We start from the raw sequence: 21,571 nt of genomic DNA, 5'->3' as shown, positions 1-21,571 counted from the left end.
GTGAGCAATTATTTCTCGATCCCTCTAAGCGGAACACGGTGTATTAATTCGCTTATCATGTCTAATTATATACGTAATTGTCATTCATAATAATTCTCGAGAATACTATGTATAATAAGCCTTTATAGTTCTTGGTTTTTTATTATTAAAGTTTATTCCTGCACTTGTGATACAGAATATGTTGGAGATTCGTCAGTGCTACATGTAAAATAATATGATTCTGATTATGGAAATACATATGAATCGTTGAGTTGGAAAAGGGGTCATGCCCTGAAAAGTAAATTGTTCAGGAGAGACAAAAAACTCTGGACATGACCCCTTCTCCAACTCAATACTAATCTAATGCACACTTCTGTGGACGGGACATGACTCTTTGTTATACCAAACTTGCGTACAGACATAGCAGTCAGATATCGCCAATAAACTCCATTTTGAAAAATGATGGACTTGACCCCTTTTCCAATTCACCGATTCATATACACATATACACATAATTAATGTAACTAATATAAGCATTAATTAACAAGAAATGCAAAATCCTTAATCTGTATGTTTGTTTTGGTGCTGTAGCTTTCTGCATGTTAAATGCGAGGTTCATACCGAAAGTGAAAAGCATTTCAATATCACGATCGAAGCAAGAGGCCCACAGTAAAAACTCGTTAGGATAGAAATCCGTTAGCCCTTACCTCTGTGTACTTTCACGAAATCGTCATTTCCAAGAGTGTACTGAGTCCGAACATCATGCAGACAATGGTCAGCTGTCCTGTGAACATATTCATTGGCCATGAAATTGGTTCACTTGTATTTGCTCATTGATGAAAACAGAATATGAAAATTGGTAAATAATCGTTCAAAAGTTTCTGATCCGGACTGTATGGAGTGCGGTGCAAAATTTTGCCAAAATTCTATATTTTATTTGTATAAAGATGTGCAGTGTGAGGTTATGCGTCATTTCGTTCGTGAATATTTATTCTTCCCTGGACGTTTGTCAAGTAATGCATGGCGCATAATTTTGTAGTGTCTTTACTTTAATAAATCATCGCGCTACGTGTAAACTTTCAAGAAAAAAGGGGAAAATGTTTCGTAATCTCACAGTACACATCTCTGCACGGAGAGAACATCATATACTGTGCATACATTTTATCTTTCCACTCTTTCGACGTAGTCTTTTAAAAGGTGAGCATTTTTAGCACATTCATAGTTTTAAACTTAAAAAACTGTTCGTTTTAGCGCTCAGTGAGGACCGCGTGTGGACAACTGTGTCGCTTCCATTCTACTTCCGCGAGGCGTGGAAAGATAAAATGTATGCAGTGTATATTCCAGGTTTGGTGTCCTTTGACGGAAATGAAAGGTCATATGCTAACCACTACTCCGTAACAACAAAGATATTTAACAAGATGTGTCTTATACGAGAATGGACTTTTACTGTTAGTATAGTTTTCAGCTCGTGGATCTTTTCCTTTTACCATACAGCTCTTACGAAAAGTTTAGGGACACACCTCCGTAAGTGGTGTTTCACTCCTGCCCTTTTACTTATGTGAAACCCCATGATGTTTATACAGGGACCAAATGCCTGTGAAAAGTTAAGTTTTTACTGTAAACCCATCTTCTAAATTGTTGATTATATAACAGTTTGTCTGTTATGAAACTTATTGAAAAATTCATATTTTGTAGGAAAAAAATTAATTACTCCAGAATGGGTTGACTTAGATCTGTGAAGTTTTGAAATAGAGTTAGACATATCTGAAAGACTCCTTGTGCAATCATTGCTTTTTGTTTTAAAAAATTTGTGATATGCAAATCAAGCGTTCAGGTATAACGCCCTGTAAAGTTGATTTGAATAATTTCGAGGGAAAAATTGTTCCGGGGCCGTGTATCGAACCCGGGACCTTTGGTTAAACGTACCAACGTTCTACCAACGTTTGGATGTTATACCTGAAAGCTTGATTTGCATAATACACGTCACTGTTCGTTAACAGAAAACCACAATTTAAGTCACACAGTGTTAGTGTGCACTCTGTGTTGGTTGCTTGACGGTTGTGAGCCCACTTTGAGGTCTGTGGATATAGAGGCAAAAATTAAATCGGCGTCTGGTGGAGTTCCCAGATAGCTCAGTTGGCAGAGCGTTGGTACGTTTAGCCAAAGGTTCGATACCCGGCCCCGGAACAATTTTTCCCTCGAAATTTTCAAATTTGTGACAGTTCGTGAGTTCGTGCAGACATTATAGTCCAGATTGTTTTGTTTTTCCTTTAGGAAAAATTGCTATTTCCTGAAATTCTCTTGAGCTTGATATTCGCGGCAAATGAACCCGGATCCGCCACTGGCATTTACATAATAACATTGTGAATTGGTAACCTTGGTCAATCAAATTTAAAAGTCATGTTGAGTTCAGATAAGTTTGTGAAATAATATCATATAAATTATTTTTTTTATTTTTCAGTCAATCACTTATCATGTTAAGATGGCAGAAATGGATTCTGTTACATCAAGGTACAATGTTAATATACGTCACGAATATTTTCGACTTACTTTCAAGTCATCTTCAGGTGATATTTTTCTAACAAACAAACATTTGAACTAGGTGAAAATATTATTTAAACACATTTATAAAACTCTAGTAAATAGTCTGACCATGCATACTTTACATAAAATGGTTGAATGGCGTACATAGTCTTAAAATTAAAATTAAAATTGGATGTAAAAGAAAATCTCGGTCTATTCTCGGTCTATTCCACTTCATACAGTCTTCCAATATATTGAACGTCATAAAGAACAAGCCTAGTCTTCAGTTTTATATATAATAATTTTAAACGATTTTAATTTCATAATTCAGGCACACTGCATGCCTCTCAATATATTGTATTATAATTATGTTCATTGGAAGGCTTTCTATCCGTATGTCAATTTTAATTTTAAGACTATGTACGCCATTCAACCATTTTATGTAAAGTATGCATGGTCAGACTATTTACTAGTGTTTTATAAATGTGTTTAAATAATATTTTCACCTAGTTCAAATGTTTGTTTGTTAGAAAACTATCACCTGAAGATGACTTGAAGGTAAGTCGAAAATATTCATGACGTATATTAACATTGTATCTTGATGTAACAGAATCCATTTCTGCCATCTTAACATGATAAGTGATTGACTGAAAAATAAAAAACTAATTTATTTGATATTACTTGGTCAATCAGTTTATTCCCTTCATTTTTAGTAATCATCTGTGGAGTTTGCTGCAAGTGTGGAAAGGTTGGATTTCTTCCTTCAAAAAATGAAAAATAGGTCAAAATTCAATGAGTATGGACATGAAGTCTCAGATTATTGGGGTGTGAAAGAATGACTGGAGATAATATGTAACTCCATTCCAAAATTCATTGATCTAAGTCAACCTATTTTGGAGTAATTAATTTTTTTTTTTTTTTGCTACTAAATATGTTTCACAACAGACAAATTGTTATGTAATCCACGTTTGGAAGATAGACAGATCACGTTTGGAATAAAAACTTCACTTTTCATAGGCATTTGGTCCATGTATAAACATCAGAGGGTTCACTTAAGTATAAGGACAGGAAGAGGGGTATCTTTAAACTTTTGGTAAGGGCTGTAATTTAATGCTACCATCACTTTTGGTACATCGCTTTCTTCCTGCTTGTTTTATCCACACATTTTGATCATCACTAATTATAATTTTGTCACCAGATTTCTTGCTTATGTTTAAAGTGAAGTTGAATATTCTCGCCCTCAGGTCCTGGAAATCTCTCGTCCCCTTGCATGATGATTCGGTGGCGCAACATAGTCCATTCCTCTCCCAGGCGACTCCGTAATGCCCGTTCAGAACACTCGTCTGTCAGTAGCAATAAGTAAGTAAATGACATTGCACTTACACTCTTACGATACACAGGTTTTTATATTTGCACTTACATTGGGAATTTGATCTAATCTAAAAAAAAAATTAGAGTTGTCCTGTTTGTTATTTCTGTTGTGAGGAGAATTAATGGAGCAGAATTAGGCATTCACAAGCAGCAACTCTCTCCTCTCATTATGTGATGATCAGGCTTAGGATCCGGAACACTTTATCAAGCAATGTACGCACAACTTGACTATAGAGTTAGTAGACAGACATACTGTGAATGTAAACAACGACGTCAATGTGCTTCGTTATATTCTACTGTTAATAGTACAATCTAGTGACGGTGGAAAATGAAGTAGGATACATACCTCACAAGTTTTCGTATCCCTCGGCGACATTGAAGTCGTTAGCGTTACAATGAACAACCATGCAGTACATACTTGCAACTAGTTCGAAAAAACTGTTCACTATATATTGAAAATGCACTATGTTTGTAGAGGAAGGAAAGATACTTTAATTTGGTGCAAGCCAGTCATGTCAACTGATGCTCATAGACGCAAGCGCGCGCTTTAGAGCTTAGAAGAGCCTGAGCGCTTTACAACGGAAAGGAAAGAGACAGACGAAAGAGGTAGTATATGCCGCTTGGTCGAGCTGCATACAGGGATGGCCAGCACTGATTCAATGGATAATGGGAAGAAAACTTATTAAAACTGTATCCATGTTAATGTTTAGATTTGTCTGAGAAGTATAAATGCATTATAAGAATGCATTTTAATGCTCATTTTTCACAAGTTTGCTTTTTATTCAAAAGGAATATTTTCTTAACTTTTTTTACAGAAAAGTAAAATTTTCAGATATGTTTATTTAGTAGCCTTACAGGTTCTGAAACAATGTTTTCGTAAATTTAATATATATATATATATATATATATATGGTAAATACGTATTACTGAAGATAGTATTTTGAAAATTTTGAAAATATTCGCATGGAGAATGTTTGTAAGGAATTCAATTAACAAAGCAACTACTGTTACATCATAAACAGAAGGTATGTGCCCATGTGTTGGTAAAACGTCAGCTCTATAGCTTCAGCCGAATTCAAGAAAATAATTTAATATTCTGATGATAGGAAGTTGCGCACCAATACCATCTTAAAAGCATAATGCGATTAGAATTTTGTTATGTAATATTAGTTACATTTAAAACATATACCTACATATACTTTGCTTTATACTATAATATTGTTTTGATTAGTTTATTTATTACGTTTATAAGGCTAAATATACCACCAATATCAATTCCAATTAATTATGTCATACTTAGTCTCTTTCTTTGGAATATCACTTTCTTTATGAATGATGTGTTTCATTCACTTAGTACAGTATAGTTGTACTACTATGGAATTTATGTGAATATTCCTTCTTAATTCTTTATTATGTTATTAATGTTTCAAATACAACTCCAATATTAAGAAATTACTGTCAGTACTTTTGTTTTACAGACACTATAATTATATATTGTCGAACAGAAGGAAGCCATATAAAAATTACGACATAAAATTTCACGTTCCGTTTGAAGTTTGTATACCACTGTTTTTTTAATCCAACAGGTTGCTTATTCATATACATAGTCCTTCCTTCTTCCATACCTAGCGCTTGATGTCCGCTCACGACGTCAAGGTCAGAAAAATGCGCTTGCATTGACATAACTGGTGTAAACAATATGTAGTAAGCCTATATTGTGGATACCTGATCGCATAACCCACTCCACGTAGCTTTGGTTGACAGTAAACACATGAAACCAAATGTAGCACAGACCACTCATTCAGTGATCAGGTTCAGCGGAATAAAACCACACTAACTGAAAGTCAAACCAATTCATACTATGCATGAGAATCATGTCGTCAAGACATCAAATAATGTTCCGGTTTATTAACGTTCATTTATCAGAAAGGCTCACTGTGATACATTTTTTAAAAGGTCTTGACGAGCTTAATTGAAATATTGAATAGGAAATACACAGTTTAATTAAAAAAAAGCAATATTAGTACTCGTATCTCATTAATAAATAACGCTACAAGGTTGCCTCCCGATCAGTATTATTTCCCCCATTCAGTTGTACTCCTTTTGTATGAAATAATTTTTCATTTGGTGCTTGCGTACAAAGTTATTTTGGGTGATCAGGATAATTGGGACATTCTGCATATACAGGGTGATTCACGAGGATTTACCGCCACTTACGGAGATTATTTCCGAAGACATTCTGAGGAAAAAATGTCATATAAACATTTGTCCTAATCTCAATATTTTCATAATTACACTAATTTGAATTTGTTTGTAAAATACCTTTTTTCTTTAGTTTTAAGGATAAAAGAATGTTACAAATTGAGAATGAACTATTCAGAAGTCTCATTTTTTTTTAATTGACTGGTGTTCTGAAGCTAAAAATGTGTTGTCAGTTGCTTTGTACAGATTTTCTTTTTAAATTTTTAACTAAAAATGGCATCATTCTTACACACTTATCACAAAAATTGTTACAAATCATACGACTTTAGGAACTTGATTCTTTACAGTTTAATTTTACATCCTAATGTACTGTCTTGAAGAATTTACAAGAGTGGCGTGATTTGTAACAATAAATTGTTGTGATAAATGGGTAATAAAAATGTAATTTTGTAGTTAAAAATCGAAAAAAAAAAAAAAAAAAATCTCTACGAAGCAACTATGGAATTCACAACACATTTTTGGCTTCAGAATATTAGCTAATTAAAGAAATTATACTCCTAAATAGTTTATTCTTATCTGTAATATTCTTTTAACCTTAAGACTCAAGAATAATGATATTTTACAAACAATTTCAAATTAGTGTAACTCTGAAAATATTGAGATCAGGACAAATATTTATGTGACATTTTTTGCTCAGAGTGTCTTCAGAAATTAGCTCCGTAAGGGACGATAAATCCTCGTGAATCATCCTGTATGTACACACATATATAGGCCTGTAAACCTTACAGTTTTCACTGGGTAACTACGTTATAATTATAGTAACTGTATTTTTCAAAATGTGTGTGTGCCTCCCCAAATTCATTTCCTCTGAGATTAGTCTTCTTTTGTCTGGATTGAAGCCGATATCTAAATTGCTATGAAAGAATATTACGAGGAACTGAAAACATGTTTTACCATCGAAATTATCTCGTTCTCATAGAGCTGCAATTTTATGAATGATAGGTGCGCCTACATATTTACTTCGCATGTAAAACGTATCCAGGAATAGGCTATCTTGATGTCCCCAGTATTTGTAAGCCTACCACTCTCTTTACCCAATGCTTTCTATATTGTGAATAATGGGAAATATCTTCGCTCACACCATTTTTATCTGTAGTAATGTCACGAGAGGTCTGAGATTTGCCGATAAATCCACGAGCGAAGCGAGATGAATATCGATTACTGCAATAAAGAAATTCGATGTTATTATTCAGTAATGCCAATTGCGAAAAGCGAAATACAGGTTTAACAATGTTAATTTCATGTACTGCACTTTTTTTCTCATTATTATAACATAAATAGATTTTCATTATCGACTGAAATCATAATTTAATTTAACAGTAACAGTGGGGACAGCTATATACCAATGCTTATGTATTCACAGCGAGACATATTGCTACACAGTGAAGCCATCTCTGTATAGATAGGCCTAATTAAAACACGAATTTTATTACGCCATACGGAAGGCAGTTTGATCAAAGACATTATTAGTATGCAAGGTCTTTGGGTTTGATATGCGGCGATGTTACATAAATTTGAATATCTGACTTTCTATTAATTGTTTAATTCATTCACAAAATACAAATTTTATAGGCTAGAATTATAGGTTAAGTTGCCTGTGGGGGCAGGACCAATGTCAGCTGTGCCTTATTTCGACCGTTACTTACAATCACTGCTACACGAAAGCATTTTTATAGCTCGACAAACGCATTCTCGCTGTAGTGTGTAACGGAACTAAAGCTGCATCTACACAGTTCAATATTCCAATCGCGTATGCGTGCAATCTGGGAAGAATATTGAAAGAATTAAGTTTAAAAGGTACGTTCAATTAAGATGCATGATGCTGTTTTGAACGTCGTCTTCACTGCGTAAATATATTAATTAATATTAAATATCAATCTTGCATTCATTGCTTTGAAGTTGAAAGAACAGTTTAACCGTGTAGTTGCATCTTAATGTATTCATGATCATCAATTTACGGGGAAACAGTTGGCGACAACGACTAAACAAAAGAACGACCATGCGATAAATTAATAGCGATAATTCTAGCTACAAAAATTATCGCAAAGTGTGACTGTGAGTGGTTGGAATTCAAAATTTCATTACACTTCATTGGTCGAAAATGGAATGACGTCATATAAACGAAATAGTCTCCAAAAGTCCATCTGCTCACCGAATTTTGAATCGAGAATCCTCTGTTTCACACTAGTTAAACTGTATGTTAATATGCGGAAATTGTATGGAATGTTAACGGCAATATTTCTGTCATTGGAAATATATTTCCTGAGCATTCTATAATTACTTTTGTGTGGAAAAAGTACTTTGTTCTTAATTGGGTTTTGCCTGCGAAGAGAGGCGGCATGTGAAGGTCGCAACAACCTCAAGCGCGTTGCTTGCTGCACCTTTCACTGCAGATGCACACGCTATCCCTTTGATAGTAAACACCGGCAAAGCAGACAATGCTCACGCCCGTAACGCCTGCCGGCAGGCTTGGGTTCCGGCGCAGCTGCAGAGCAGGTTAAAATTTAGGACTGGTCCATTCAGCCCCTGTTTTATAAGCTCAGTCCAGGCGGGACCCGAGAAACCCTGCCTGTATGTTCTTATTGTAGAGTGACTTGTGTTCAGATATCATGGTTTCAGGAAACAGTACTGGTTTGAAATCTAAGTTCGTTATGTTAAGCCAAACGTTGATACGTCCAATTGTTTTATTTTTGGACATATCGACTTTTGGCTTAACACCACATTAGTCACTTCAGAAAATCTGTGTATCTGACTCCACAAAATAGTAACATTTCTTAACTTGTGACTGGTTAAAAAACAGGAAAGGAGAAGGGAGGAGAGGAGGGGAAGGGATGGGAAATGAAAGGGAAAAGGAAGAGAAAGAGGAAAGAAAAGGAAAGGTAAGGGGAGAGAAACGTTCCGGAAGGATCCAAAGTAGAGATAGTGAAGGAATTTAAATATCTTGGCATACATCTAACCAACAAAAATGAACCACGTAACAGATGGGAAGATGATGTATGTCAGGATGTACTACAAATTCTCAAAATCCGGAATTGGAGAGTCGCAGCACAGGATCGACAAGTGTGGTGGAGTGCAACTGGGGTGGCCATGACCCGAAAAAGGGCCGACGCGCCATAGAAGAAGAAGAAGAAGAAGAAGAAGGGGAGAGAAAAGGAAAGGAAAGTGGAATGAAAGGAAAGGAAAGGAGAAAGAATAGGGAAGGGGAATGGAAAGGAAGGGAAGGGAAAGAAAAGTAAAGATGTTGAAAATACATTGGTAACAATTATTATGAATATCAACAACTATTATAGGAAATATTCCATTTTAACTTTTCCCTTATCAACAATTAAAACCTCATGAAGACCTGTAAAATGTAAAAAAGTTTTTCTTTCTTCGGAATATTGATTTTCTATTTAACTTCTGAGGGATAGATTTCATTTTATTCATGAAGCTTAAAGTTTGAAGAGTTTGCATTACATTTATATTACTATGTTGAAAAGGAAAGTGTAAGTAATTTATAATAACTGTTGGCATTTAATGAATATTATGCTGTCGAGAAATAGTTTTCTTTGTATTTAATACGTTTCAGAAGATGATAAATTAAGTTTTCAATAGTTTGTCTATATCTGTATGCTTCCTTTCGGGTTTGGATGAGACTTGGTTGATATTTATCATGGACCAGAAAGCAGCACAGTCTGGCGCATGTCGGCGGAACCCAACAGTCCTTTCGGGTCACTATTAGGACTGTTTGGGAGTCACGTGCAACCACACTGCCTGCCTGCTTATGAGGAAAGGTTTACTGGAGTCGAGCGGTATCGTGCGTAAGTCCATTCACCGAAGGTGAACAGTTATGGACAGGCCTGAATGAGGTTTTGCCTGTCTTTGATTCATAGGGAGTTGAATAGTGCGGCCATTTGAGTGTTTGGGGAAATAACACGAGTAAAGATTGAAGTAAAATAAGAAATATATCAGATGAAATATTCACTATTATCATAATCAACATTTACTGATTCCACCATAATAAAAATAAAAATTCATTCATCAAGATTTAAAATAAAAATTAAATAAAACCCACCAAAAATTAATAAACTAAATAAGATAGTCTATTTTAAAACTCCCAAATAAAGAAAATAATAAAACCTACAAAAATACAATTTTAATGAACTTAAAACGAAAGTTATTTTAAAATAAAAATTTGAAATAACAATTAAATAAAACCTAAAAAAAGCAATTTAATAAACTTTAAACGACAATTATTTTAAAACTAAAACATTTTTATTAGAAATTAAATGAAACCTACAAAAATACAATTTTAATAAACTTGAAATAGTTACCAGTATTTTAAAACAAACAACAATCAAAATAAAAAATTAAAAGGACAATTTAAAGTGCTTATCCCACAAAGATGTGCTCTATTCGTTGGGATTTTATAATAACACCGTTATTTTTAAGACGCTTAGGCTTCCTTAGTGTTCCAGCCGCTAGATGTCATTTGACCACAGAAGTCTCCATTCTTCAAGATCAACAGACTTCGATATATTGATTTCTGTCTGATTCATAAATATTTTCACAAATAAGCTTGGTTCTGTAGTGAATGTTTGTTTCAATCGCGTGATTTCCCTGTTTTACATTTTAATGCACGACCTGTCCACAGGAAGACGTAAACTTCTTGCTGATTATTTTTACTATGTCTGTTTCTATGTAAGTTTCCAGTAGAGGAAATCTGGGATGAAATTCTGCACAGAAAAAAAATATACTTCGGAGTACCATGGGCTTCTCATTACTTTTTTGAAAGGAATATCTGAGAGATTACCTCTGATTGAGGTTCTGGCTGATATGTTCATATATTATCAGACACTACATCTCATTTGACGATATTTGTCAGAGGAAGAACAATTGAAGGGTTCAAAGCCATAGTGGGCCAAGCGCCATTTATTAAAAATGGAGAAAGCAATGGTTAAAGTTAAGAGAATACTATAGTTTAATGAAGATTGACATATCATTGAGTTTTAATGTGTATACTTTATATTACTTGATATATGTTTCCATTGAATTATAGTAATAACTTCATTTCAACCCTTGTTTTCTACGGTTTTAGTAAATGGCGCTTGGCCCTCTATGGTTCTGAACCCTTCAATAATTGAGGGGCTTAGAGGTAAACTAGGCTAAGAGACATTTGGATTATTCTGAGATATTCACGTTCAAAGTTTAAACGTATATTGTAAATTCCAAACATATTTTAGAAATAACTTATTCTAAGCATGTACTGTAATAGGACATTGATGGGTGTTTCTCAACGTACGTACCTAATTACTTTTTGCACTGTCATTTTACTTAGACTGCTTTGAAATAATTTTTTTGCGAGGAAAACTAACCCAACTAATAGATCATATTTTCATTTGATTGATATAATCTGTTTGCTTTGAGAAGTTTCTTAGTATAACTCGTCCGAGGCGAGTGGAGACGCGGACGTAATGTGAACTATCGCGATGTCGCTATACGAACGCAGGAGAAGTACAAGTGGCGCTCCGGGCTGCAGGACTCCACTGACCTTGGTCGAGTAATACTGATGATCAGGCTTCGAGACTTCGGACCCAATAGAGCAGTTCAGTGGGAAATCCGCATAACGGCGTACTGAGTATAGTGGTAAAGCGTACAGTGGGTGGGGGTACTGTAGCATGAATGCCAACAAATACGCAAAGGAAAACGCTCTGGATTTGAAGGTTCTGACGAATAATTTGGTTTTCATACAAACTGTGTCTGAAACTATTACACGGTTGGAGAAGTCAGAGTAAGAGATGCCGGAAGCCCTCAAATTAATTTAGAAAATGATGCAGAGAATTAATGAGACATCAAGTACACCGGTTGCTGAACGTGTAAAACAGAAGTGGAAATCAATTATATGTAAAAATAACGAATATGGAACATTGTGTAACATAAACACCAAATTAGTGGACATAGAGTCACCCGAGAATAAAGGACTATCTCTTAGAGACTGCAATGATGTTAGGTTTTTTCGTTTTGCTCCTAGCACGTCATGCGACGTAGAGCGTAGCTTTCTACGGTACAAACTTTGGCAGATAACCGAATAAGATTTATGTTTGAGACACTGAAAATGTACCTTGGAACATTGCAATTCGGTACTGTAACTGCACTTCCTAAAGACGACCAATAGGATAAATGGAAAAATTAAAATTGCTACATGCTTATTTCCACCATTAACACTGTGTATAATTAAACACAAATGCTTATAAAAGACAGGAGAATAAATGCTTTTCACATTCTTTTGACATTATCATTGTGTAATGTATATTTACTTTCAGAATGTACATATGTGTGTTTCCCCATACTACCGTACTCCACTCTAAATATTAATGTTGTTACCTCAACACATCTCTACCTGCAGCGAGTCAACAACCTATAGTGCATGCACAGTAAACTTATTGTATCGGGTCCAAAATCTCGAAGCCTGCTGATGACGGTGATAATAATAATAATAATAATAATAATAATAATAATAATAATAATAATAATAATAATAAGCAGACTTACAATATTCTTATTATTTTTTTTACTTTTCGTTCTGAAACGGAATTTTAAAATGTTACATTTGTTCGGATCATATTTCTACTATTTAAAATTGAATTGATAGTCTTTTGTTTAACAAGGAAACAACAATGAATATATATATATATATATATATATATATATATATATATATACCTTATATACTTGAATTATTGTTATTTGTATAACAAAACTTTCATAATCCGGTTTGGCATTAACTTTCTTATTTAAAATGGAACATTCTGTATATTTTTACGTTTTTTTATTCGTCTTAAAATTCTGAATCTAATTATGTATACATCTATTGTCAGGCGGTACATCTCACTTGACGATATGTGTCAGAGGAATAACAATTGTTTGTATGCATCTGTAGTCTGACTAGTGTAAATGTAGCTAGTCGGCAATGTATGCAATGGAGGGGGAAAGGAACTGGCCACCCTACCCCATTATCTCCTGGCTTAGTTGCCTCGCAAGTGGTGCCTTGTTGGTATGACTTGCGAGGTTCAGACCTGTCTTCGGATAGTTGAGTAAACAATAACAATCTCAAAGCGTATAATAATTTGTTTGCTTATTTATATGTAATCTAACCCTCCTTTCAATGTGCAGGATTATATCACTTCCATTTTGTATACATCAGTGGTCATAGTGCAGAAGGTTTTTCAATCGGAATATTACGGAGAATGAAAGCTGAGAAGTTCATGCTGTAGTAGTACGTACGACAGTAAAAGAACTGTTAATTTATGATCAGCCATTTCCTCGCCAAGGTTTTCTGCATGCAACAAATAAAATATTATCTTCTAGCGGCATATCTAATCTTCTACAGCACATAGGCGAAACATAAAAGCTCAATGTAGATGCATACCTGTGTTTGATTGCTATAATCCCATTTGTGACAGAAATGGGACATCTGAGACATGGACCTAGGCGAGAAAATCTTTTTAAGGGGCAAACGTGAACAACCCCGCTCATTAAATTAAACTACAATATGTATATATATTTGAGGTGCGTAAAGCAACCGGAAGCTATCGCATTAATTTCTTCCAAGAAAAACTGTAAATATGATTTGAAATGTGGATATGGATAAGAATGGAACGTGTGAAGTGGACAGACAGAATAATAAATGAAGCTGTGTTGAAAAGAGTGGGTGAAGGAAGAATGATGCTGAAACTGATCAGGAAGAGGAAGAGGAGTTGGTTGGGCCACTGGCTGAGAAGAAACTGTATATTAAAGGATGCATTGGAAGGAATGGTGAAGGGGAGAAGAGTGTGCAGTCTAAAGAAGATATCAGATGATAGACGTCATTAAGATATATGCGGAGACCAAGAGAAAGGCAGAAAATAGGAAAGATTGGAGAATGCTGGGTTTGCAGTGAAAGACCTATCCTTGGGCAGAAAACTATGAATGAAATGAATGAATGTATTTGAAGAGTTAAAGGAAAATTCAGAACATGAATTCGTGTAATCGGTTATATTTTTACGAAGGGACATTTTCATTTATTCTAGCGTACTTCTCGTAATACTGGCTTCGTACAAATTAAATTATTCAATATTGCGCTTTATGACGACATGGAAGGGGATTACAAATTCTTTAGTTTAACTGGAAAATTCATTGAAGTGGTGTTTAGTATTTTAGTAGCATTTATTTACTTAACCTGGTAGAGATAAAGCCGTCAGGTCTTCTCTGCCCCTCTACCAGTGGATTACAACTATAATCTATACTAATAATAAATCTGTAGCCGAAATTTTTCTGGTAATTTTCGATTTTCCAAAAATAATTGGTCCTAACATATATAATTAACCACCCTGAAACCGAAAATCGCATTTTTGAAATTTTTGTTTGTATGTCTGTCTGTATGTTTGTTACCTTTTCACGCGATAGTGGCTGAACCGATTTATATGAAAATTGGAATATAAATTAAGTTCGTTGTAACTTAGATTTTAGGCTATATACCATTCAAAATACTTTATTTAAAAAGAGGGTTATAAGGGGGCCTGAATTAAATAAATCGAAATATCTCGCTTATTATTGATTTTTGTGAAAAAATGTTACATAACAAACGTTTCTTTAAAAATGATTTCCGATAAGTTTTATTCTTTACAAAATTTTGATAGGACTGATATTTAATGAGACAAATGAGTTTTAAAATTAAAATAACGCCATCTAAGACGGTGCAATGAAATAACAAATGACTTCGTCTATAAGGGGCCTTGGGCAACAAAAATCGAAAGCTATTAAACTATTCCTATGCACAGAAAATTTGATAGGCTTTTTTGTACATTCGTTTTCTGTATTTCTTAAAATAATATTTATGTACACACTCATTTTAATCTCAGAGAATTAATGAACAACGAGAGTGTATTGATTTAGTATGCAGTAATAGTACGTTAGCTTAGCAGTCCATTATTTTATAATTCAAATTTTAACTATGCTCAATCGAATCGTGTTAAAATACATAAAATAGACTATATATGCAATAAATGCAATGCAAAAATAATTGGGTAATGAGCCAAGCAGATTATGTTGCGCTGTTGTAAAGGTTGTTGCTTCTGAGATTCAAGAGCCCCCACAACAAATTAAAAACTTTCTTATCGGAGTACATCCGTTATCAACGCACTTTTTATATAATATAATATAATATAATATAATATAATAATAAATATGTAGCCGAAAATTTTCTGGTAATTTTCCCTTTTCCAAAAATAATTGGTGTTAACATGTTTAATTATTCATTCTGAGACCGAAAATCGCTTTTTTGAAATTTTTGTTTGTATGTCTGTCTGTCTATTTGTTACCTTTTCACGCGATAATGGCTGAACGGATTTCGATGAAAATTGAAATATAAGTTAAGTTCGTTGGAATTTAGATTTTAGGCTATATGGCATTCAAAATACTTCATTTAACGGGGCCTGAATTAAATCGAAATATCTCGCTTATTATTGTTTTTTTGTGAAAAATGTTACATAACAAAAGTTTCTTTAAAAATGATTTCCGATAAGTTTTATTCTATGCAAAATTTGGTAGGTCTGATAGACTTTTAAAATAATAATATAATACGTTTTCACCGCCGCCTCAGATTGTAGCGTTGTTGTTCCTGCAGTAATTCCCATTTGCAAAATATAAAATTTTTGAGTAGGAAGAAAAAACACATTTATTCATTCCATGGCAATGGTACATAGGAGATCGTGAATTCTTACATTTTCGAAAGAAAGAAATATAATTACATATCACTGTTTATGCTGTATCACTATTTAAGTTATTTGGAGGTTTCAGAACCATAGTGGGCCAAGCGCCATTTACTGAAGACGTAGAAAACAAGGGTTAAAATTAAGTTATTACCATAATTCAATGGAACCATATAGCAAGTAATATAAAGTTTACACATTAAAACTAAATGATATGTCAATCTTCATTAAACTATAGTTGCGTGTAATAACAAATAAGAAACATGTTAAAGGAATTGTCATTGCACCAAATGAGTGCTCTCTGGACCAAAATGATCGCAATTTAATTATTTAAATACAATTTCAATTAAGTAACATATTAAACGATTTATCCTTCTAACAAACACGAATGTTCCCTGGATCAAACGTCCTATTTTAATTACGTAATTACTTTATATTTATTTCTAACAGGTGCAGCGGAGCGCACGGGTACGGCTAGTATGAAGAATAAATTATAATGAATATTAAATTTACAATTCCAATTACAATAAAAATCAAAATACGAAAAGATTATCTGACTAATGAAAGCTAGACAATTTATCATAGAAGTTGAGAACAAAGAATATTTTTGTATTTACTGAATTACAAATTAAACCTAGAATAACAAAGTTGTATAGTGATGAAATTACCGGATATTGAAATATTTTGTGCTAGATTAAGAGAACTATTTACAAGAAACCATGTCTGAACGAGTCTAAATTACTGACCAATTGCCTAGTAAGTTTGCGTTTGAATTCAATTTTATTTCGACAGTCCCTGATGCTAGCAGGTAGCGAATTCCAGAGTCTTAGCAGGGCTATTGTGAAAGAGGATGAATATGAGGAGGTGCGATGGGATTGTATTGTTATACCCAGTTTCTGAAAAGACAGTTACCTGTAAATACAGAGTTATCTATGATTTAACGTGCTTATATATTTAAAATGAGTTTCCGAAGCAACAGTTATCGTCATCTTTACAGTTATCTGTCCTTCAACTGGTAACTATACCTCGGTCTGTAGTTACCTGGCTGTTAGTACTGATTCGAACAAATACCGACATGCGACGCTACTGCATTACTGTTTTGTAAACTATAATAACTGATATTAAATAATAATATAGATCACAATAAATTGATTTACCTATTATATTATCTGTATAGTTTTTTTTTAATTTGGCGTTGTATTTACGTAACTTACGGTAAATGTTTTACTTCCTATGACATATTAGGATAATAATGTGTGTTTGTAAAGACAATTTTGAACATCCCAAGTTTAATTTTCGTCATCAACTAAAGATTCTATGTCGTCAGTCGAGGAATATTTTATTCTTAGGTCTTCTATCAATGCCAATGGTATTTCGTACCCTGAAAAATCGATTTGAATACATGAAAACATTCATATAGGTGAATGTAAAATATTTTGACATGTTTATCAGTATGGCTGCCATAGCCACCACAGCTGAATATGGTTGCAGTTTTGAAGCAGAAGTTACCAGTGGCGTAGCATGAAATTTTGAGCAGGGGAAGCTAACTCAAGTTGTCTTTTATGCAATATGAGAAAACGTATTACAAAAATACAGTCTTAAAATAAATAGTAGTCGATTTCAAGTCAGCAGTCGAAGATTGGTTGGAACATCGTAAGTAACACTAATAAGGCATGACCTCAAATGATACGTAGTAAAATATGATTTCACGGTTTACACATATCTCGTAACAAATAGAAACGTATACGTATAACATTAGCTCACTCCCTGTCATACTTAGAGAAATCACAATATTAGTATCATTACGTAAGTATGCGTCTGTCTTTTGGTTGTGTCCTTCATTCACAGCAAGGGAGTCGGTCATTTGTTTTTTAAATCACACTTTTGTTCGTAAGTCAGTCTTGATAACACAATTGTTCTAAAAAAAAAATCAAGTAAATTAGTGTCAGGAACTGTTATTTCACTCATTATTTATTATATCAGCCACAATGCACACTAACACTTCAACTGAACACAACTGACGAAAAGGGATAACTCGGAAACTACTTATTTTAAATGTTAAAGCTAGCTTCTTGCGAGCCTTGCGACTAGGGTAGCTTAATTAGAAAGGGGTGGAAAATCTGCGGGGTGGATTACACAGAAGAAACCAGTTTGCTTGGAAGCTGGTGTGTGCAGGCTTCTTGTTTACTGCTGCATCACAAATCATCCTGAGCTGCCGCATCACAATATTTAACGCGTAAATATAAATTCTATTAAAATTAATAAATAATTTTCTCCATAAACTGCAGGTTTATTATGAAATTATTATTAACTGGGGAAGCTAAGCTTTTTAGCTTGCATTGACGCTACGCCACTGGAAGTTACATCTAGCTCTCTCTTCACTAGTATTATTTACATCGATGATCACGCCAAATACCAACAATTATTGCTTTTTTAATCATGTTATGATTGAGATGGAAGTGTACAAGTGCACTATCGTTTATCACACGGTTCTTTAATTAAAATGCCTTAGACCTACTTGTACAGAGCTCACTGTGTACCTATCAGCCATATTACTGCCGAAAACTTCTGCAAACAAAAGTAGCTATAAATAACTAAAAAAATCACCAACAAAATACTAGTGGAGACATCTATGGACGACAATAGATACTGAACTTGAAGTTACCTCAAATGTTAGTTACAAGCGCTGATAAATCTACATTTAACTTTCCGGAAACTCATGAAAGTTATCAGTGCTGTTAAATGTATAAGAGCAGTTAAGTAACTGAGAGTTAACTGTGGTGTACCAGAAACCGGGTATTAGTATTGTTTCTGTCGAGAGCGTGTGTTCAGATTGTGGTGGGAAGAAAGGTAAGTGAAGCGAGACGACAGGTACGAAGGAATAGAAGAGTTCAAGATTTCGAAGAGAAAGAGATTATAGTATTTCGAATTTTTGCTGTACTTCGATTACTACCAATCTTATCTTGTACTTACGCACATTATACACGTATACACCGTTAGTGTAGGAAAGTGCTTAACTGGGCTAACAATGTTTTTATATGTACGGATAAGTCATACTGAATCAGCAGGCTAAGAGACATAATAGCTTACCTTTCATTCCAGAAATATAATCTACAAAAAAGAATTGAAAATTACACCTATCTATGAACATCTCAACCACTATAGAAAAAAATGGCTTAACCACCTCAATAGTATGGACCGTTGCAGACTCCCGAGACAAATTCTCCGCTATATACCACATGGAAGACGATCTTTGGGACGTCCCCTGAAAAGACGGACGGAGATCGTAACAGACCATTAGGCCTAATACCTGCAAGGACGATGATGATGATGATGATGATGATGATGATGATGATGATGATCTACAGTATATATTATAACATGAAGACAAATTTACATTGGAACTTTCATATTGTAAATGTTGCTTGCGCAGAGAGAAAAGTCTATTACTCGTAGATAATCTCCGTAACAAGATACACATACAAATTTATTTAAAAGGTTATTTAAATACCATATCCAGCGTAACCGGAAATGATATTAATTTAAATTTCTTATTTCGAATGTAACACCTTGTATATTTTCACACTTTTTTACTAGAAAAGACACGGATCAAACTGTATAATACTATGGCAATACCGGCAATACCATGACGGATAAGATAGAATTCGACTACACACTTCAGAAATGGGAGTTAAGGGAAACGTAGCAGGTGTGACCCGATTAGATCACATCAGATGACACAATTAGAAATAACTTAGGAGTCCAAAGCTTACTAGACGTTGTTGATTAATATCAGCTTATTTGGTGGGAGAGTACACAAAACTGTTTGTCGATTATGTACCGATTGGAAAAGAAGCATCGGTCTACCAGCGAAAAAAATGAATAGGTTTACAACAACTGAAGTTACTACAATAGGCCTATAGTTTGATAAATACCTAGGTAGAAAAGACAGATAGAAACTGGAACTATTTGGAGTTTTCAGTAATAGGAAAGAGTCGGGTAGTATCGGACATCAGGTAATATCGGACAGTGAGTTTCTTTCATCTACCACACGATGATAGTACCTGATTGACATGGTTACGTTTCTGTGATGTCGCATAGAGAAACGTAACCATGTCATTCAGGTACTACCATATGGTGGTAGATGAAAGAAACGCACAGCCCGATACTACCCGATGTCCGATACTACCAGACTCTCCCCTATATTAACTTTTGCGTTTTCTCGCACTTCGCTTCATATAATTTAGGCCAAGTAACATTAGATGCCATTTAGAGGACATAAGAAGCCGCACTTCATAACCATGAACAATGTTGAAGATTTCACACGCTTCACTTTTGTGTACAAAATATTAACGACTTCGTATTACTACAGTATGTGTTCCATTTAAGATATTGGAAAACCTTTTCCTCTTGTATTTGCTTCAATATTTCCTCCTCATTGTCAGGATACACGAAGTACCTCCCTTGTATTCTTTCCATAGTAGTGCATATTTTTACAAATAAATTTATTTCATTTTCAGAAGTTCCTGTTCCACATCCATGTACCTCGGAGGCGGTCCGACTCCGACGCCATCTAGCGGCACGGCCATGGAACTGCAGCAACCCGTGGACAGCACGAGAGAGCTGACACGGAAACGCAAGAACTCGTACAGGTAGGCAGTTGGGAACTTTGGAGGGAATGCCACTTCAGGACAATGTTATTTTAAACGAAAAACTAATTATCAACCCTTTCCATGACCAGGCTTTTTTTCTCTGTTGTTGTGCACCTACCGTTCTTCTCTTCCTTGCCCTCTTGTTCCCTTTTCCCATTTTTACCATGTGGTCACCCTGCTAGCCAATGAATCTATGGTTCATGGGTTAAAACCGAGCCAAGGATGATAAAATCCTTAGCAAGGCTTTCTTTGCGAGGAAATTGAAGCTGCGAGGTCCGTGTTGTAGATCATAATATTATACAGCACGTAAATGAACCTGTTGTAGATATACAGAAAGTAAATGAACACTGTTCTTGATAGACGGCGGCAGGCAAAATGTGTTGGTCAGATATTGTTGAAAATGTATGATCATTACGAGTAGAAGAAAGAGACAGAGTAGACGATTTCAGAATGAGTTTTAAAAAATGTTGATAGATAAGAAATGCAAAAGGAAAATGGGAAGAGGAAGAGCAGGAGAAAGAAAATGGGATAGAAAGTGAGCTGGTTCAAGAAATCAGGAAGGAAACCAGATAGAAGGAAAAATAGATGAAGGAATTAAGGTAGAAGATGAAAGAACAGAAAGGAGGAAGGAACGCAAAAGGAGTAAAAAGGGTAAGGAATGCTAAAGAAACAGGAAAAGCAGAAAGGAAAGAATGAAAAAGAGGAAAGAGAAAACAAGAAAAAAGGTGGCAAAGCAGGGGTAAAAAAGGAACATTAAACTAGGAGAAGAAAGCTGGAGGAGGTGTACAGAGGAGAGTGAGGAAAAAGTGGGAGGTGTACATAGGAGACTGAGGTAAAAGCGAAAGGATGTGTATAGAGGAGGAAAATGCAGGAGAAAGTGTACAGAGGAGAATGATAAAATGACGGATGAGATTTACTTAGGAGGAAAAGGCGGAAGGAAGTGCACACAGGAGAATGAAAAAAAAAAAGACGGAGATGTACAGGAGAGGAGGAAAAAGTCGGATGAGTTGTGCAGAGGAGAATGAGGAAAAAGACTGAGGAGATGTACAGGAGAGA

The 21,571-nt window shown here is 34.7% G+C and overlaps 1 protein-coding gene across 9 annotated transcripts in view; it reads left to right on the top strand.

Moving 5' to 3' along the window:
• The window catches only part of cyc (basic helix-loop-helix ARNT-like protein cyc), a 542,159-nt gene that overhangs the window by 455,675 nt on the left and 64,913 nt on the right, over positions 1 to 21,571 (top strand). For 4 of the 9 annotated variants that reach the window (XM_069828068.1, XM_069828070.1, XM_069828073.1 and 1 more), the window contains 2 exons: positions 3,747 to 3,861; positions 20,384 to 20,515. In XM_069828068.1, the coding sequence (XP_069684169.1) occupies positions 3,773 to 3,861; positions 20,384 to 20,515 (221 nt within the window). In that variant the 5' untranslated portion in view covers positions 3,747 to 3,772. Of the gene's footprint in view, positions 1 to 3,726; positions 3,862 to 20,383; positions 20,516 to 21,571 lie in introns of all 9 variants that reach the window. The other 5 variants (XM_069828076.1, XM_069828072.1, XM_069828074.1 and 2 more) reach the window with 2 other exon arrangements.

The sequence above is a fragment of the Periplaneta americana genome, chromosome 6 (assembly GCF_040183065.1).
Source record: "Periplaneta americana isolate PAMFEO1 chromosome 6, P.americana_PAMFEO1_priV1, whole genome shotgun sequence".
Taxonomy (NCBI): Eukaryota; Metazoa; Arthropoda; class Insecta; order Blattodea; family Blattidae; genus Periplaneta; species Periplaneta americana.
The sequence above is the reverse complement of the archived record's forward strand: the minus strand, read 5'-3'. Positions and strand labels throughout refer to the sequence as shown.